This window comes from Mobula hypostoma, chromosome 12 (genome assembly GCF_963921235.1).
Source record: "Mobula hypostoma chromosome 12, sMobHyp1.1, whole genome shotgun sequence".
Taxonomy (NCBI): domain Eukaryota; kingdom Metazoa; phylum Chordata; class Chondrichthyes; order Myliobatiformes; family Myliobatidae; genus Mobula; species Mobula hypostoma.
Window position 1 is genome coordinate 114,169,791 of NC_086108.1, and position 15,619 is coordinate 114,185,409.

The 15,619-nt window shown below is 46.9% G+C and overlaps 1 protein-coding gene across 1 annotated transcript in view; it reads left to right on the forward strand.

Moving 5' to 3' along the window:
* The first annotated feature begins 11,803 nt into the window (after positions 1-11,803).
* The window catches only part of LOC134355076 (choline transporter-like protein 5), a 202,401-nt gene continuing 198,585 nt past the window's right edge, over positions 11,804-15,619 (forward strand). Inside the window, exon 1 of the mRNA XM_063064811.1 lies at positions 11,804-11,936. Within this exon, the coding sequence (XP_062920881.1) occupies positions 11,903-11,936 (34 nt within the window). The 5' untranslated portion in view covers positions 11,804-11,902. The remainder of the gene's footprint in view (positions 11,937-15,619) is intronic.

A 15,619-nucleotide genomic window follows, 5' to 3' on the forward strand; every position in this document is an offset into this window, starting at 1 on the left:
CTACTTAGACAGACGGAGCCATTACCACCAATATACAGGAGCCCACATCGGGGGCACCAGACACAGTATATGACCCCAACAGATTCACAGAAGTGTCGCCTCACCTGGAAGGACTGTTTGGGGCCCGGAGCGGTAGTGAAAGAGGAAGTGTAGGGATCGCTCCCTACAGGACTCCCTTGTCCACTCATTCCTCCCTACTGATATCCTTCCTAGCACTTATCCTTGCAAGTGGAACAAGTGCTACACCTGCCCCTACACAGATCTCTACAAAGTGATCTAAATTAGTTACAAATATAAAATACAATATAATTGATTGCTTAAATATTTATCACCACTGGTTCAACCAATTGGTTTTAGAAGTCACATAATTAGGTAAATAGATATCTGTTTTTGGAGACCTGTGTGCAGTCAAGGTGTTTCAACTGATTGTAGTAAAAATACACCTGTATCTGAAAGGTTCAACAGCTGGTAAGTCAGTATCCTGGCAGAAACTACACCATGAAGACAAAAGAACACTCCAAATAACTCTGCGAAAAGGTTATTGAAAAGCACAAGTCAGGAGATGGATACAAGAAAATTTCCAAGTCACTGAATATTCCTTGCAGTACAGTTAAGTCAATCATTGAGAAATGGAAAGAATATTGCACAGCTGTAAGTCTGCCCGGAGAAGGCTGTCCTCAAAAACTGAGTGATCATGCAAGAATGTGACAAGCAAGGGAGGCCACCAAGAGACCTGTGACAACTCTGGAAGAGTTAGAAGCTTCAGTGGCTGAGATGAGAGAGACTGCACGTACAACAACTGTTCCCAGGTGTCTCACCAGTTGCAGCTTTATGGGAGAGTGGCAAAGAGAAAGCCACTGTTGAAAAAAAAAACACAAGAAATCTCATCTAGAGTTTGCCAGAAGGCATGTGGGAGGCTCTGAAGTCAGCTAGAAGAAGGTGCTATGGTCTGATGAAACCAAATTTGAGCTTTCTGGCCTTCAGACTAAACGCTATGCTTGGCACAAGGCAATCACTGCACATCATCAAAAGCACACCATCCCTACCGTGAAGCATGGATGTGGCTGCATCATGCTGTGGGGATGCTTCACTGCAGCAGGCCCTGGAAGGCTTGTGAGGGTAGAGGGTAAAATGAATGCAGCAAAATACAGGGAAATCCTGGAGGAAAACCTGATGCAGTCTGCAAGAGAACTGAAACTTGGAAGAAGATTTGTTTTTCAGCAAGACGATGACCCTAAGCATAAAGCCAAAGCTACACAGGAATGGCTTAAAAACACAACAAAGTTAATTTCCTGGAGTGGCCAAGTCAGAGTCCAGACTCAATCCAATTGGGAATTTGTGGCTGGACTTGAAAAGGGCTGTTCACTCATGATTCCCGCATCTTACAGTTTGAGCAGTTATGTAATGAAGAATGGGGAAAAATTGCAGTGTCCAGATATGCAGAGCTGATAGAGACCTATCCACACAAACTTGAGGCTGTAATTATGACCAACGGTGCATCTACTGAATACTGACTTGAAGGACTGTTAATACTTATGCAATCAATTATTTTGTGTTTAATATATGTATTTAATTTAGATCACTTCATAGAGATCTGTTTACACTTTGACACAAAAGAGTATTTTTCTGTTGATCAGTGTCAGAAAATGCCAAATTAAATCCAGTGTGATTCAATGTTGTAAAACAATAAAACATGAAAACTTCCAAGAGGAGGGGTGAATACTGTACGTCTTTGAACTGTGGGGGCAAACTGAAGCACCTTGAGGGAACTGACGTGCACTCAGGAAGGACGTACAAACTTTCTTACAGAGGATGCCAGAATTGAACTCCAAACTTCAATGCCTCAACCTTTAATAGCACTGCTCTAACTGCCGCGCAACCATGATGCCCCCATGACGTTGTGTACTGGCCTCACGTGATCACACCACTTACAAATATGTAACATTTTTAAAGGTTGAATTAAATGTTGGAGTATTCATCCAATGGTCCAGAACACATGCCTGTCCAACTCAAGGCATGCTTATTGCTGTCAGCTAGGCCAGTCTGCGCGTGCGCAGGTGCAATGAAAATCTGACATGCAGCAGCATTGCATGCGCACAGCAGCATTGCATGCACGCAGCAGCATTGCATGCACGCAGCAGCAGATAAGCAGCATTCACAAGAAAAACAAAAATCGAACCTAAATTATACAAGAAAGAACATGAGTAGAGCCAACAAAGTTCATTTTTATTGGAAAGTGATTAAAGTGATCATTGTAGTTCTCCACTGGAACAGTGAATCCGAATTAAAATCAGGTTCAATGTTACTGATGTTTAACATGATATTTGTTTTTGTCGCAGCAGTACAGTACAATATATAAGATCTTGTGACATGGGAGCAGAATTAGACCATTGAGTCTGTGCCAGCAACCTAACTTGGCTGAATTATTATCCCTCAATCTCCTGCCTTCTCCCATAATCTTTGACACCCTGACTACTCAAGAACCTATCAACCTCCGATGTGAATATACCCAATGACTTGGCTTCCACAGCTGCCTGTGGCAATGAATTCCACTGATTCATTACCCTTTGGCTAAAGAAATTCCTCCTCATCTGGGTTCTAAATGGATGTCCCTCTATTCTGAGTCTGTGCCCTCTGGTCCTAAACTCATCCAATGATGACATGTACGATACGTGTTCAATTCCCACCACAGTCTGGAAGGAGTTTGTACGTTTTCCCCGTGATGGCAATATCCAGGATATAAGGGTTAGAAGCTGAGTGATAGAATCTGGCAGTAGCCTACAAACTATGGTTAGTATGTTAATTAGTCACATGGATGTAAATGGCGAGCCTGGGAAGGACCTGTTACCGTACTGTATCTCTAAATTAAAAACAATATATTTGAGTGATGATCAGGAAGATTGAGAAGGGCACAGTGGTAGATGTTGTCTACATGGACTTTAGCCAGGCCTTTGACAAGGTCTCACGTGATAGGCTGTTGTGGGAGGTGCGATCACATGGGAACTCAGGTGAGTTCGACAATTGGATACAAGTTTGGCTTGGTGGGAGGATTCAGATCCAGATACAAATTTATATCACATGTACATCAAAACGTACACAGTGAAGTGTGTTGCTTGTATTAACAACCAACACAATTGAACAATGTGCTGTAAGAGGACAATACTGGGGAGCACAGACAAAATGCTGGGGGAACTCAGCAGGTCAGGCAGCATCTATGGAAAAAAAGTACAGGCGATGTTTCAGGCCGAGGCCTTCGGCAGGGCTGGTTAAATGACATTTGCTTTGACCTGCCTTGGTTTTCGCTCGCCGCATACGGGCACTCGGGCAGCAGAACACTGATCTGGGTGTTGGGTAACGAACCGCTGTAACTGAGGAGGAGCCCAGGTCAGTCCGAGTCAGTGAGGGACCAAGTCCGTGGTTGTTCACAACTGGAGTACGGAGTGGGGGAAGGGAGGGAGAGGGGGTGGGGGAGTGACAGGAGAGAGGAGGGAGTGAGAGGGAGGAAAGGAGGAGGAGGAGTGGAGCAGGAGTTAGAGAGGCAGGGAGAGAGGGTGAGAGAGGTTGAGCGAGCTAGGGCTGTTCTCTTTTGAGTGAAGGAGGATGAGAGGTGATTGGATAGAGATGTACAAGATGATACGAGGCATAGATTGAACGGATCGTTGGAGACGTTTTCCCAGGGTGGAAATGGCTAATCAAAGGGAGTCTAATTTTAAGGTGATTGAGGAACATATAAGGGGGATGTCTGAGGAACTTTTTTTTACACAGAGAATGGTGGGTGTGTGGAACGCTCTGCCAGGGGCAGTGGTAGAGGCAGATACAATAGACAATAGACAATAGGTGCAGGAGTAGGCCATTCGGCCCTTTGAGCCAGCACTGCCATTCACTGTGATCATGGCTGATCATCCACAATCAGTATCCATTTCCTGCCTTATCCCCATAACCTTTGATTCCACTATCTTTAAGAGCTCTATCCATCTCTTTCTTGAAAGCATCCAGAGACTTGGCCTCCACAGCCTTCTGGGGCAGAGCATTCCATAAATCCACCACTCTCTGGGTGACACACATAAAAGTTGCTGGTGAACGCAGCAGGCCAGGCAGCATCTCTAGGAAGAGGTGCAGTGGACGTTTCAGGCCGAGACCCTTCGTCAGGACTAACTGAAGGAAGAGTGAGTAAGGGATTTGAAAGGGGGAGGGGGAGATCCAAAATGATAGGAGAAGACAGGAGGGGGAGGGTTGGAGCCAAGAGCTGGACAGGTGATAGGCAAAAGGGATATGAGAGGATCATGGGACAGGAGGTCCGGGAAGAAAGACGGGGGGGGACCCAGAGGATGGGCAAGGGGTATATTCAGAGGGACAGAGGGAGAAAAAGGAGAGTGAGAGAAAGAATGTGTGTATAAAAATAAGTAACAGATGGGGTACGAGGGGGAGGTGGGGCATTAGCGGAAGTTAGAGAAGTCGATGTTCATGCCATCAGGTTGGAGGCTACCCAGACGAAATATAAGGTGTTGTTCCTCCAACCTGAGTGTGGCTTCATCTTTACAGTAGAGGAGGCCGTGGATAGACATGTCAGAATGGGAATGGGATGTGGAATTAAAATGTGTGGCCACTGGGAGATCCTGCTTTCTCTGGCAGACAGAGCGTAGGTGTTCAACAAAGCGGTCTCCCAGTCTGCGTCGGGTCTCGCCAATATATAAAAGGCAACATCGGGAGCACCGGACGCAGTCCTTACTCTTAATAATTTCTCCTTTGGCTCCTCCCACTTCCTCCAAACTAAAGGTGTAGCTATGGGCACCCGTATGGGTCCTAGCTATGCCTGCCTTTTTGTTGGCTTTGTGGAACAATCTATGTTCCGTGCCTATTCTGGTATCTGTCCCCCACTTTTCCTTCGCTACATCGACGACTGCATTGGCGCTGCTTCCTGCACGCATGCTGAGCTCGTTGACTTTATTAACTTTGTCTCCAACTTTCACCCTGCCCTCAAGTTTACCTGGTCCATTTCCGACACCTCCCTCCCCTTTCTAGATCTTTCTGTCTCTGTCTCTGGAGACAGCTTATCCACTGATGTCTACTATAAGCCTACTGACTCTCACAGTTATCTGGACTATTCCTCTTCTCACCCTGTCTCTTGCAAAAACGCCATCCCCTTCTCGCAATTCCTCCGTCTCTGCCGCATCTGCTCTCAGGATGAGGCTTTTCATTCTAGGACGACGGAGATGTCTTCCTTTTTTAAAGAAAGGGGCTTCCCTTCCTCCACTATCAACTCTGCTCTTAAACGCATCTCCCTCATTTCACGTACATCTGCTCTCACTCCATCCTCCCGCCACCCCACTAGGAATAGGGTTCCCCTGGTCCTCACCTACCACCCCACCAGCCTCCGGGTCCAACATATTATTCTCCGTAACTTCCGCCACCTCCAACGGGATCCCACCACTAAGCACATCTTTCCCTCCCCCCGTCTCTCTGCATTCCGCAGGGATCGCTCCCTACACAACTCCCTTGTCCATTCGTTCCCCTCATCCCTCCCCACTGATCTCCCTCCTGGCACTTATCCGTGTAAGCGGAACAAGTGCTACACATGCCCTTACACTTCCTCCCTTACCACCATTCAGGGCCCCAAACAGTCCTTCCAGGTGAGGTAACACTTCACCTATGAGTCGGCTGGGGTGATATACTGCGTCCGGTGCTCCCGATGTGGCCTTTTATATATTGGCGAGACCCGACGCAGACTGGGAGACTGCTTTGCTGAACACCTACGCTCTGTCCACCAGAGAAAGCAGGATCTCCCAGTGGCCACACATTTTAATTCCACATCCCATTCTCATTCTGACATGTCTATCCACGGCCTCCTCTACTGTAAAGATGAAGCCACACTCAGGTTGGAGGAACAACACCTTATATTCCGTCTGGGTAGCCTCCAACCTGATGGCATGAACATCGACTTCTCTAACTTCCGCTAATGCCCCACCTCCCCCTCGTACCCCATCTGTTACTTATCTTTATACACACATTCTTTCTCTCACTCTCCTTTTTCTCCCTCTGTCCCTCTGAATATACCCCTTGCCCATCCTCTGGGTACCCCCCCCTGTCTTTCTTCCCGGACCTCCTGTCCCATGATTTTCTCGTATCCCTTTTGCCTATCACCTGTCCAGCTCTTGGCTCCATCCCTCCCCCTCTTGTCTTCTATCATTTTGGATCTCCCCCTCCCCCTCCAACTTTCAAATCTCTTACTCACTCTTCCTTCAGTTAGTCCTGACGAAGGGTCTCGGCCTGAAATGTCGACTACACCTCTTCCTAGAGATGCTGCCTGGCCTGCTGCGTTCACCAGCAACTTTGATGTGTGTTGCTTGAATTTCCAGCATCTGCAGAATTCCTGTTGTTTGCGTTTTTAAACTCTCTGGGTGAAAAGGTTTTCCTCAACTCCGTTCTAAATGGCCTACCCCTTATTCTTAAACTGTGGCCTTTGGTTCTGGACTCATCCATCAGCAGGAACATTCTTCCTGCCTCCAGCGTGTCCAATCCCTTAATAATCTTATATGTTTCAATAAGATCCCCTCTCAGCCTTCTAAATTCCAGAGTATGCAAGCCCAGTCGCTCCAGTCTTTCGACATATGACAGTCCTGCCATCCCGGGAATTAACCTTGTGAACCTACGCTGCACTCCCTCAATAGCAAGAATGTCCTTCCTCAAATTTGGAGACCAAAACTGCACACAGTACTCCAGGTGTGGTCTCACCAGGGCCCTGTACAGCTGCAGAAGGACCTCTTTGCTCTTATACTCAATTCCCCTTGGTATGAAGGTCAACATGCCATTAGCTTTCTTCACTGCCTGCTGTACTTGCATGCTTGCTTTCAGTGACTGATGTACAAGAACACCTAGATCTCGTTGTACTTCCCCTTTTCCTAACTTGACTCCATTTAGATAATAATTTGCCTTCCCATTCTTACCACCAAAGTGGATAACCTCACATTTATCCACATTAAACTGCATCTGCCCACTCATCCAGCCTGTCCAAGTCACCCTGCATTCTCATAACATCCTCCTCACATTTCACACTGTCACCCAGCTTTTTGTCATCGGCAAATTACTAACGTAACTTTTAATTTCCTCATCTAAATTATTAATGTATATTGTAAATAGCTGCCGTCCCAGCACTGAACCCTGCAGTACCCCACAGGTCACCGCCTGCCATTCCGAAAGGGACCCGTTAATCGCTACTCTTTATTTTCTGTCAGCCAGCCAATTTTCAATCCGTGTCAGTACTCTGCTCCCAATACCATGTGCCCTAATTTTGCCCACTAATCTCCTATGTGGGACTTTATCAAAGGCTTCCTGAAAGTCCAGGTACACTACATCCACTGGCTCTCCCTTTGACATTTTCATAGTAACATCCTCAAAAAATTCCAGAAGATTAGTCAAGCATGATTTCCCCTTCGTAAATACATGCTGACTTGGACCGATCCTGTTACTGCTATCCAGATGTGTCGTAATTTCATCTTTTATAATTGACTCCAGCATCTTTCCCACCACTGACGTCAGGCTAACTGGTCTATAATTCCCTGTTTTCTCTCTCCCTCCCTTCTTGAAGAGAGGGACAACATTAGCCACCCTCCAATCCACAGGAACTGATCCTGAATCTATAGAACATTGAAAAATGATTACCAATGCGTCCACGATTTCTAAAGCCACTTCCTTAAGTACCCTGGAATGCAGACCATCAGGCCCTGGGGACTTATCAGCCTTCAGACCCAACAGTCTATCCAACACCATTTCCTGCCTAATATAAATTTCCTTCAGTTCATCCATTACCCTAGGTCCTTTGGCCACTATTATATCTGGGAGAATGTTTGTGTCTTCCCTAGTGAAGACAGATCCAAAGCACCTGTTCAACTTGTCTGCCATTTCCTAGTTCCCCATAATAAATTCACTGGCTTCTGTCTTCAAGGGCCCAATTTTGGTCTTAACTATTTTTTTCCTTTTCACATATCTAAAGAAGCTTTTACTATTGTCCTTTATATTCTTGGCTAGTTTACCTTCGTACCTCATTTTTTCTCCGCATATTGCCTTTTTAGTTACCTTCCATTGCTCTTTAAAAGTTTCCCAATCCTCCGGCTTTCCACTCGTCTTTGCTATGTTATACTTCTTCTCTTTTATTTTTATACTGTCCATTACTTCCCTTGTCAACCACGGCCTCCCTTTACTCCCCTTAGGATCTTTCTTCCTCTTCGGAATGAACTGATCCTGCACCTTCCGCATTATTCCCAGAAACACTTGCCATTGTTGTTCCACTGTCATCCCTGCTAGGGTATTGTTCCGTTGAACTTTGGCCAGCTCCTCCCTGATAGCACCATAGTCCCCTTTGTTCAACTGCAATACTGACACTTCCAAGTTTCCCTTCTCCCTCTCAAATTGTAGATTAAAACTTTTCATATTATGGTCACTACCTCCTAATGGCTCCTTTACCTCGAGGTCCCTGATCAAATCCGGTTCATTGCACAACACTAAATCTGGAATTGCGTTCTCTCTGGTAGGCTCCAGTACAAGCTGTTCTAAGAATCCATCTCGGGGGGACTCCACAAACTCCCTTTCTTGGGGTCCAGTACCAACCTGATTCCTCCAGTCTACCTGCATGTTGAAATCCCCCATAACAACTGTAGCTTTACCTTTGCGATATGCCAATTTTAACTCTTGATTCAACTTACACCCTACATCCCAGACTACTGTTTGGGGGCCTGTAGATAACTCCCATTAGGGTCTTTCTACCCTTGGAATTGCTCAGTTCTATCCATACTGACTCTACGTCTCCTGATTCTATGTCCCCTCTCACAAGGGACTGAATATCATTCCTCACCAACAGCGCTGTCCCACCCACTCTGCCCATCAGTCTGTCCTTTCGATAGGACGTATACCCATAGATCAGGGACATTTAAGAACCTCTTATATAAGCACATGAATGAAAGAAAAATGGTATGAAAGAAGGGTTAGATTGATCTTGGGGTAGGTTAAGAAGTTGCCACAACATCATGGGTTGAACAGCCTGTTCTGTGCTCTTAAAACTCTCAGCAGGCCAGGCAGCATCTGATGACCTACAAAGCTATGAGAGGCAAAGTTAGTGTAGACAGCCAGATCAAGATATAGTGAAAAACCTGTCTTGTACATTGTTCATTATTTTTTTTCTTCTACACTATGTATTGCATTGAACTGCTGCTGCTAGGTTAAGACATTTCATGACACATGCCTGATAAACCTGATTCTGATTCACGTGTTAAATACTGGAGGTGGTAGCTGTCAGGTGAGAGGGGGATAGTTTAAAGGAGATGTGTACGGGGCATTTCAACACAGAGAGTGATGGGTGCCTGAAATGAGTTGCCACGGGTAGTGGTGTACGTAGACTTGAAAGTTTGGATTAGATTCAACTTTATTGTCATTGTGCCGAGTACAGATACAAAGCCAATGAAATGCAGTTAGCATCTGACCAGAAATGCAAAGAATAGTGTTATTTACAAAATAACTGCGAATAAAAAGTAAGTGCTACAGCACACAAATATAAAAGTACTGAGACAGTACAATATGGGTGCTTTTGGACAGACATATAAACAGGAAGGTAATGGAGTACACTGTCTCCGTGCAGACAGATGGGATTGCATCACAGGAAGGTAATGGAGGAAGGTAATAAACAGGAAGGTAATGGAGGAAGGTAATGAACAGGAAGGTAATGGAGTACACTATGTGCAGACAGATGGGATTGCATCAGTCAACACTGATATGATGGGCCAAAGGGTCTCCTCCTGTTCTATATACTGAGCATGGACTTTATTTCACAGAGCGTGGTTGGAATCTGGAACACAGTGCCTGCAGGACTGTGACCACAAGACAGGAGCTGAATGAGGCCATTTAGCCCATCAAGTCTTCTTCTTCATTCCATCATTGCTGATTTATTTTCCCTCTCAACCCCATTCTTCTGCCTTCTCCCCAGAACCTTTGATGCCCTGACTAATCAAGAACCTATCAACCTCCACTTTAAATATACCCAATGACTTGGCCTCCACAGTCGACTGTGGCAATGAATTCCACAGATTCACCATCCTCTGGTTAAAGAAATTCCTCCTCATCTCTGTTCTAAATGGACATCCCTCTATTCTGAGTCTGTGGCCTCTAGTCCTGGGCTCCTCCACTATAGGAAACCTACTCTGGACCTTCTCCTCTGCCTGCACATCGATGGCAAATTGCCTACTTCTTTTAGGCAGCTGAAGAGCAGGAGCTGGAGGGTGGAAATGGAAGAGGAATATTACATGTATGTATTTTGGACCTTGTCAAAAGTCCTGCTAAGTTGATGAAACTTGCCGTGTGCATGGTCCATGCAGATTAATTTATTACACACAGTAGTAGTGTGATCACTCAAGTTGGGTATGATATTCTCCATAAGAGGTTGTCTATTAGTGGGTCCCGACGTGGCGTGGAATGCAAGATGACTGGGAACCCCCCAGTGCTGCAACCTCCCCTGCAGTTGTGATGTGTCATCATCTCCTGCCAACTCCACCAGTGAGGTCTTGGTTGGATCGCTCTTCGTCTGGAAGCATCCCCTTCTCCTGACCACCCTGGGTGACCCTACCAGGAGCCAAGCTCCAGAAAGCATTGCTCTTGGGGTCTCAGGAACTCACTAGCCTCTCCAGTTTGACAAGGTGGTGATCCTCAGTACACAGTGCATCGGGGTAGGACAAGGTGAACAGTAAGAGCATGCTGAATAACTGTAAGTGTTACATTTACAGGGAGAGTACAGTGCAGGCAGACAATAAGGTGCAAGGTAGTAATGAGGTAGATTGTGAGGTCAAGAGACCATCTTATCATTCTAGGGGACCACTCAATAATTTGTAACAGTGGGCTAGAAGATGTCCTTGAACCCGGTGGTACGCGCTTTCAGGCTTTCTGTCCAATGGGAGAAGAGAGAATGCCCAGGGTAGACACAGTCTTTGATTGTGTTGGTAGCTTTCCTGAGGCAGTGAGAAGCATAGACAGATAGATTGTGAGATCAACAACATTGTCGTTGGAACCTCAGTTACAGCAACACACACAGAATGCTGGAGGAACTCAGCAGGTCAGGCAGCTTCTACCGAATTGTACAGACTTTCCCCTCCTTCACCCCCCCCCCCGCTGTGTTTCTGTGTGTGTGGCTTTCACTGTTGGAGGGCGAAGTAGCCTTCTTATCCTGTTTCGGGTACACAGCCTACACCAAGACAAGAGAGGAAGGGGGGCAGAAGCCAGAGTAGAAGATGGGGGGGGGGGGGAGTATAAGCTAGAAGACGATAAGTGAGACCAGGTAATAGGGAAAAGGTCAAGGTGAAGGAAACTGGTAAGAGGGGAGGGTGGATGTGGGAGAAGGAGGGTTCTGTTAGAGAGCCAGCCGGGACATGATGGGCGGAACGGCCTCCCTCTGTGCTGTAGACCAATGAAAGATCTCCGACTGTAACTCCCCCACAGAGGCTGGCCGACCCGCTGTGTGTTTTTGCAGCACCGATTCCCCGCGCCGGTTTCTCCACATCGCGGTGTGGACTCTCGGCGGTTCGGTGCCCGGGGGAGCGGCAGCAGGAGCGCGGTTCACTCGGCAGGTCCGGGGCAGCGCCCTGCACTCCCGGCTTCCTTCTCCAGCCCCCCAAGTTTGTTCGGCGGCGAGACGCCTAACGGTGGGGCTGCAGGAGCGATGGCGACGGCGACGGCGCTCGCCTGCCTGCCAGCCGCCAGCCGGCCGGCCCCTTTGTGTGGCTCGCAGACCCAACACTGATGCCGGGAGAGCTCTCAGATCGCACAGGCTGACTGGCGAGAAGATGCAGTGACGCTGGCAGGCAGAGGCAGAGGCAGCGGCAGCGAGGGAGAGAGAGGCCACCGTGTCGGTCCTCAGGCCGGGAGAATGGCACGGAAGGAGATAACGGCGTCTGTGTTCGGTAGGAGAACGGTTACCGACTCTCTTGTTTATCTGTGTCTCCGGGATGTTTTGTGGGCTCAAACGGGGGTGGACGGAGCGCATTCTCTGTCTGTAACGGTACAGACTTTCCCCACTCGCCTTCACCGCCCCCACGTTTCCATCTTGCCCCCCGCCCCCGCTGTGTTTTTGTGTGTAGTGGCTTTCGTTGTGGAAGCGGTCGGAGGGCGATGTGGCCGGAGAAGAAAGAGCCCCCTTATCCCTCCTCTCCCCTCCCCGCGGAGGAAACTCGCGAGGTAAACAAGGAACTTCATCCATTTGCAGAGTGCAGACGACACCCCCCCGCCTCGCCGCTGGGCTCTCTCCGGGGACCGGTGAAGTTGGGTCTCTGTTCCCGCTGTGGAGTGATCTTGGCCGTGCCAACTTGCTCCCCGGCTGGAGGTCGGGCAACTGTTGTTGAGAGAAGTGGGCTGAACGAACCCGATTATTCCCAAGCGTTACCTCCTCTTTCAGGATCCGGCTTAATGTCAGTGGCACCTGTGTGAAATTCGGAGTTTTACTGCAGTAGTACATTATAATACATAAAAATATAAATTACAAGAAGTATAAATAAAAAATAAATTAAATAAGTAGTGTTATAAGAGAGGAAATAGTGAGGTAGTGTTCATGGGTTCATTGTCCATTCAGAAATCTGGTGGCAACTGGGAAGAAGCTGTTCCTGAAACGTTGAGTCTCTGTCTTCATGTAGTAACGAGAAGAGGGCATGTCCTGGGTGATGAGGGCCCTTTAATTCTCTCATTGTTGGTTCCAGGGGCTTTCTTCTCTGATCATCCCATCCTGTTGTGAGGTAGAATTACTCGGTGAGACACTATCTCCAATCGAGGGTGAGGTAGTTCAGTGTAGGAATGTCAAGAGGACACGGCTACAGTTCTCTTTCCCAGCCCCTGGGGTGGAAAAAAAACTTATCTCTGACATCCCCCATATAATTTCGTCCAATTATCTCAAGATTGTGCCCACTCGTGTTAGCCATCTCTGCCTCAGGAAAAAGTCTCTGGCTATCCACATGATTGATGCCTCTCACCACTTCTATCATGTCACCTCTTGACCTCTTTCACGCCAGAGAGAAAAGCCCTAGCTCACTCAACCTATCCTCATAAGACATGCTCTTTGACCCAGGCAGCATCCTGGTCAATCTCCTCTGCACCCTCTCCACATCCTTCCAAAAAGGAGGTGAGCGGAACTGAACACAATGTTACGAGAGATGTTAGAACAAGCAATGTGACGAGGGAGTGTTCGAGGAGGGAAGGTTCAGGAAGGGATTACCAGAGGTTACCCATCCTCTTGGATCTCCAGCCCTGAGACTTGCATCGAGGAGGCTCAGCTGATCTCTGCCCTGAGGGAGAACGTAGGAGGCAAGGGAGGAGATTACTGAGCCTCTGGCGATGATTTTTGCATCATCAATGGGGACAGGAGAAGTTCCGGAGAATTGAAGGGTTGCGGATGTTGTTCCCTTATTCAAGAAAGGGAGTAGAGATAGCCCAGGAAATTACAGACCAGTGAGTCTTACTTCAGTGGTTAGTAAGTTACCCATAGAAACCATAGAAACTACAGCACAGAAACAGGTCTTTTGGCCTTCTTGGCTGTGCCGAACCATTTTCTGCCTAGTCCCACTGACCTGCACACGGACCAAATCCCTCCATACACCTCCCATCCATGTATCTGTCCAATTTATTCTTAAATGTTAAAAAAGAACCCGCATTTACCACCTTGTCTGGCAGCTCATTCCATACTCCCGCCACTCTCTGTGTGAAGAAGCCCCCCCCCTAATGTTCCCCTTAAACTTTTCCCCCCTCACCCTAAACCCATGTCCTCTGGTTTTTTTTCTCCCCTTGCCTCAGTGGAAAAAGCCTGCTTGCATTCACTCTATCTATACCCATCATAATTTTATATACCTCTATCAAATCGCCCCTCATTTTTCTATGCTCCAGGGAATAAAGTCCTAACCTATTCAACCTTTCTCTGTAACTGAGTTTCGTCAAGTCCCGGCAACATCCTTGTAAACCTTCTCTGCACTCTTTCAACCTTATTTATATCCTTCCTGTAATTTGGTGACCAAAACTGAACACAATACTCCAGATTCGGCCTCACCAATACCTTATACAACCTCATCATAACATTCCAGCTCTTATACTCAATACTTTGATTAATAAAGGCCAATGTACCAAAAGCTCTCTTTACGACCCTATCTACTTGTGACGCCACTTTTGGGGAATTTTGTATCTGTATTCCAGATCCCTCTGTTCTACTGCACTCCTCAGTGCCTTACCATTAACCCTGTATGTTCTACCTTGGTTTGTCCTTCCAATGTGCAATACCTCACACTTGTCTGTATTAAACTCCATCTGCCATTTTTCAGCCCATTTTTCCAGCTGGTCCAAGTCCCTCTGCAGGCTCTGAAAACCTTCTTCACTGTCTACTACACCTCCAATCTTTGTATCATCAGCAAATTTGTTAATCCAATTTACCACATTATCATCCAGATCATTGATATAGATGACAAATAACAATGGACCCAGCACCCAGCACTGAAGTTGATGGAGAAGATCCTGAGAGGCAGGATTTGTGAACATTTGGAGAGACATAATATGATTAAGAATAGTCAGCATGGCTTTGTGAAAGACAGGTTGTGCCTTACGAGCCTGATTGAATTTTTTGAGGATGTGACCAAACACATTGATGAAGGTAGAGCAGTAGATGTAGTGTATATGGATTTCAGCAAGGCATTTGATAAGGTATCCCATACAAGGCTTATTGAGAAAGTAAGGAGGCATGGGATCCAAGGGGACATTGCTTTGTGGATCCAGAACTGGCTTGCCCACAGAAGGCAAAAAATGGTTGTAGACGGGTCATATTTTGCATGGAAGTTGGTGACCAGTGGTGTGCCTCAGGGATCTGTTGTGGGATCCCTACTCTTCATGATTTTTATAGACGACCTGGATGAGGAAGTGTAGGGATGGGTTAGTAAATTTGTCGGAGGTGTTGTGGATAGTGTGGAGGGCTGTCAGAGGTTACAGCAGGACATTGATAGGATGCAAAAATGGGCTGACAAGTGGCGGATGGAATTCAACACAGATAAGTGTGAGGTGGTTCATTTTGGTAGGTCAAATATGATGACAGAATATAGTATTAATGGTAAGACAGTGTGGAGAATCAGAGGGATCTTGGAGTCCAAGTCCATAGAATACTCAAGGCTGCAGCGCAGATTGACTCTGTGGTTAAGAAGGCATACGGTGCATTGGCCTTCATCAATCGTGGGATTGAGTTTAAGAGCTGAGAGGTAATGTTGCAGCTATATAGGACCCTGGTCAGACCCCACTTGGAGTACTGTGCTCAGTTCTGGTCATCTCACTACAGGAAGGATGTGGAAACCATAGAAGAGGAGATTTACAAGGATTTTGCCTGGATTGGGGAGCATGCCTTATGAGACTAGGTTGAGTGAACTTGGCCTTTTTTCCTTGGAACGACGGAGGATAAGAGGTGACCTGATAGAGGTGTATAAGACGATGAGAGGCATTGATTGTTTGGATAGTCAGAGGCTTTTTCCCAGGGCTGAAATGGCTGGCACGAGAGGGCATAGTTTTAAGGTGCTTGGGAGCAGGTACAGAGGAGATGTCAGGGGTAAGTTTTTTAGGCAGAGAGTGGTGA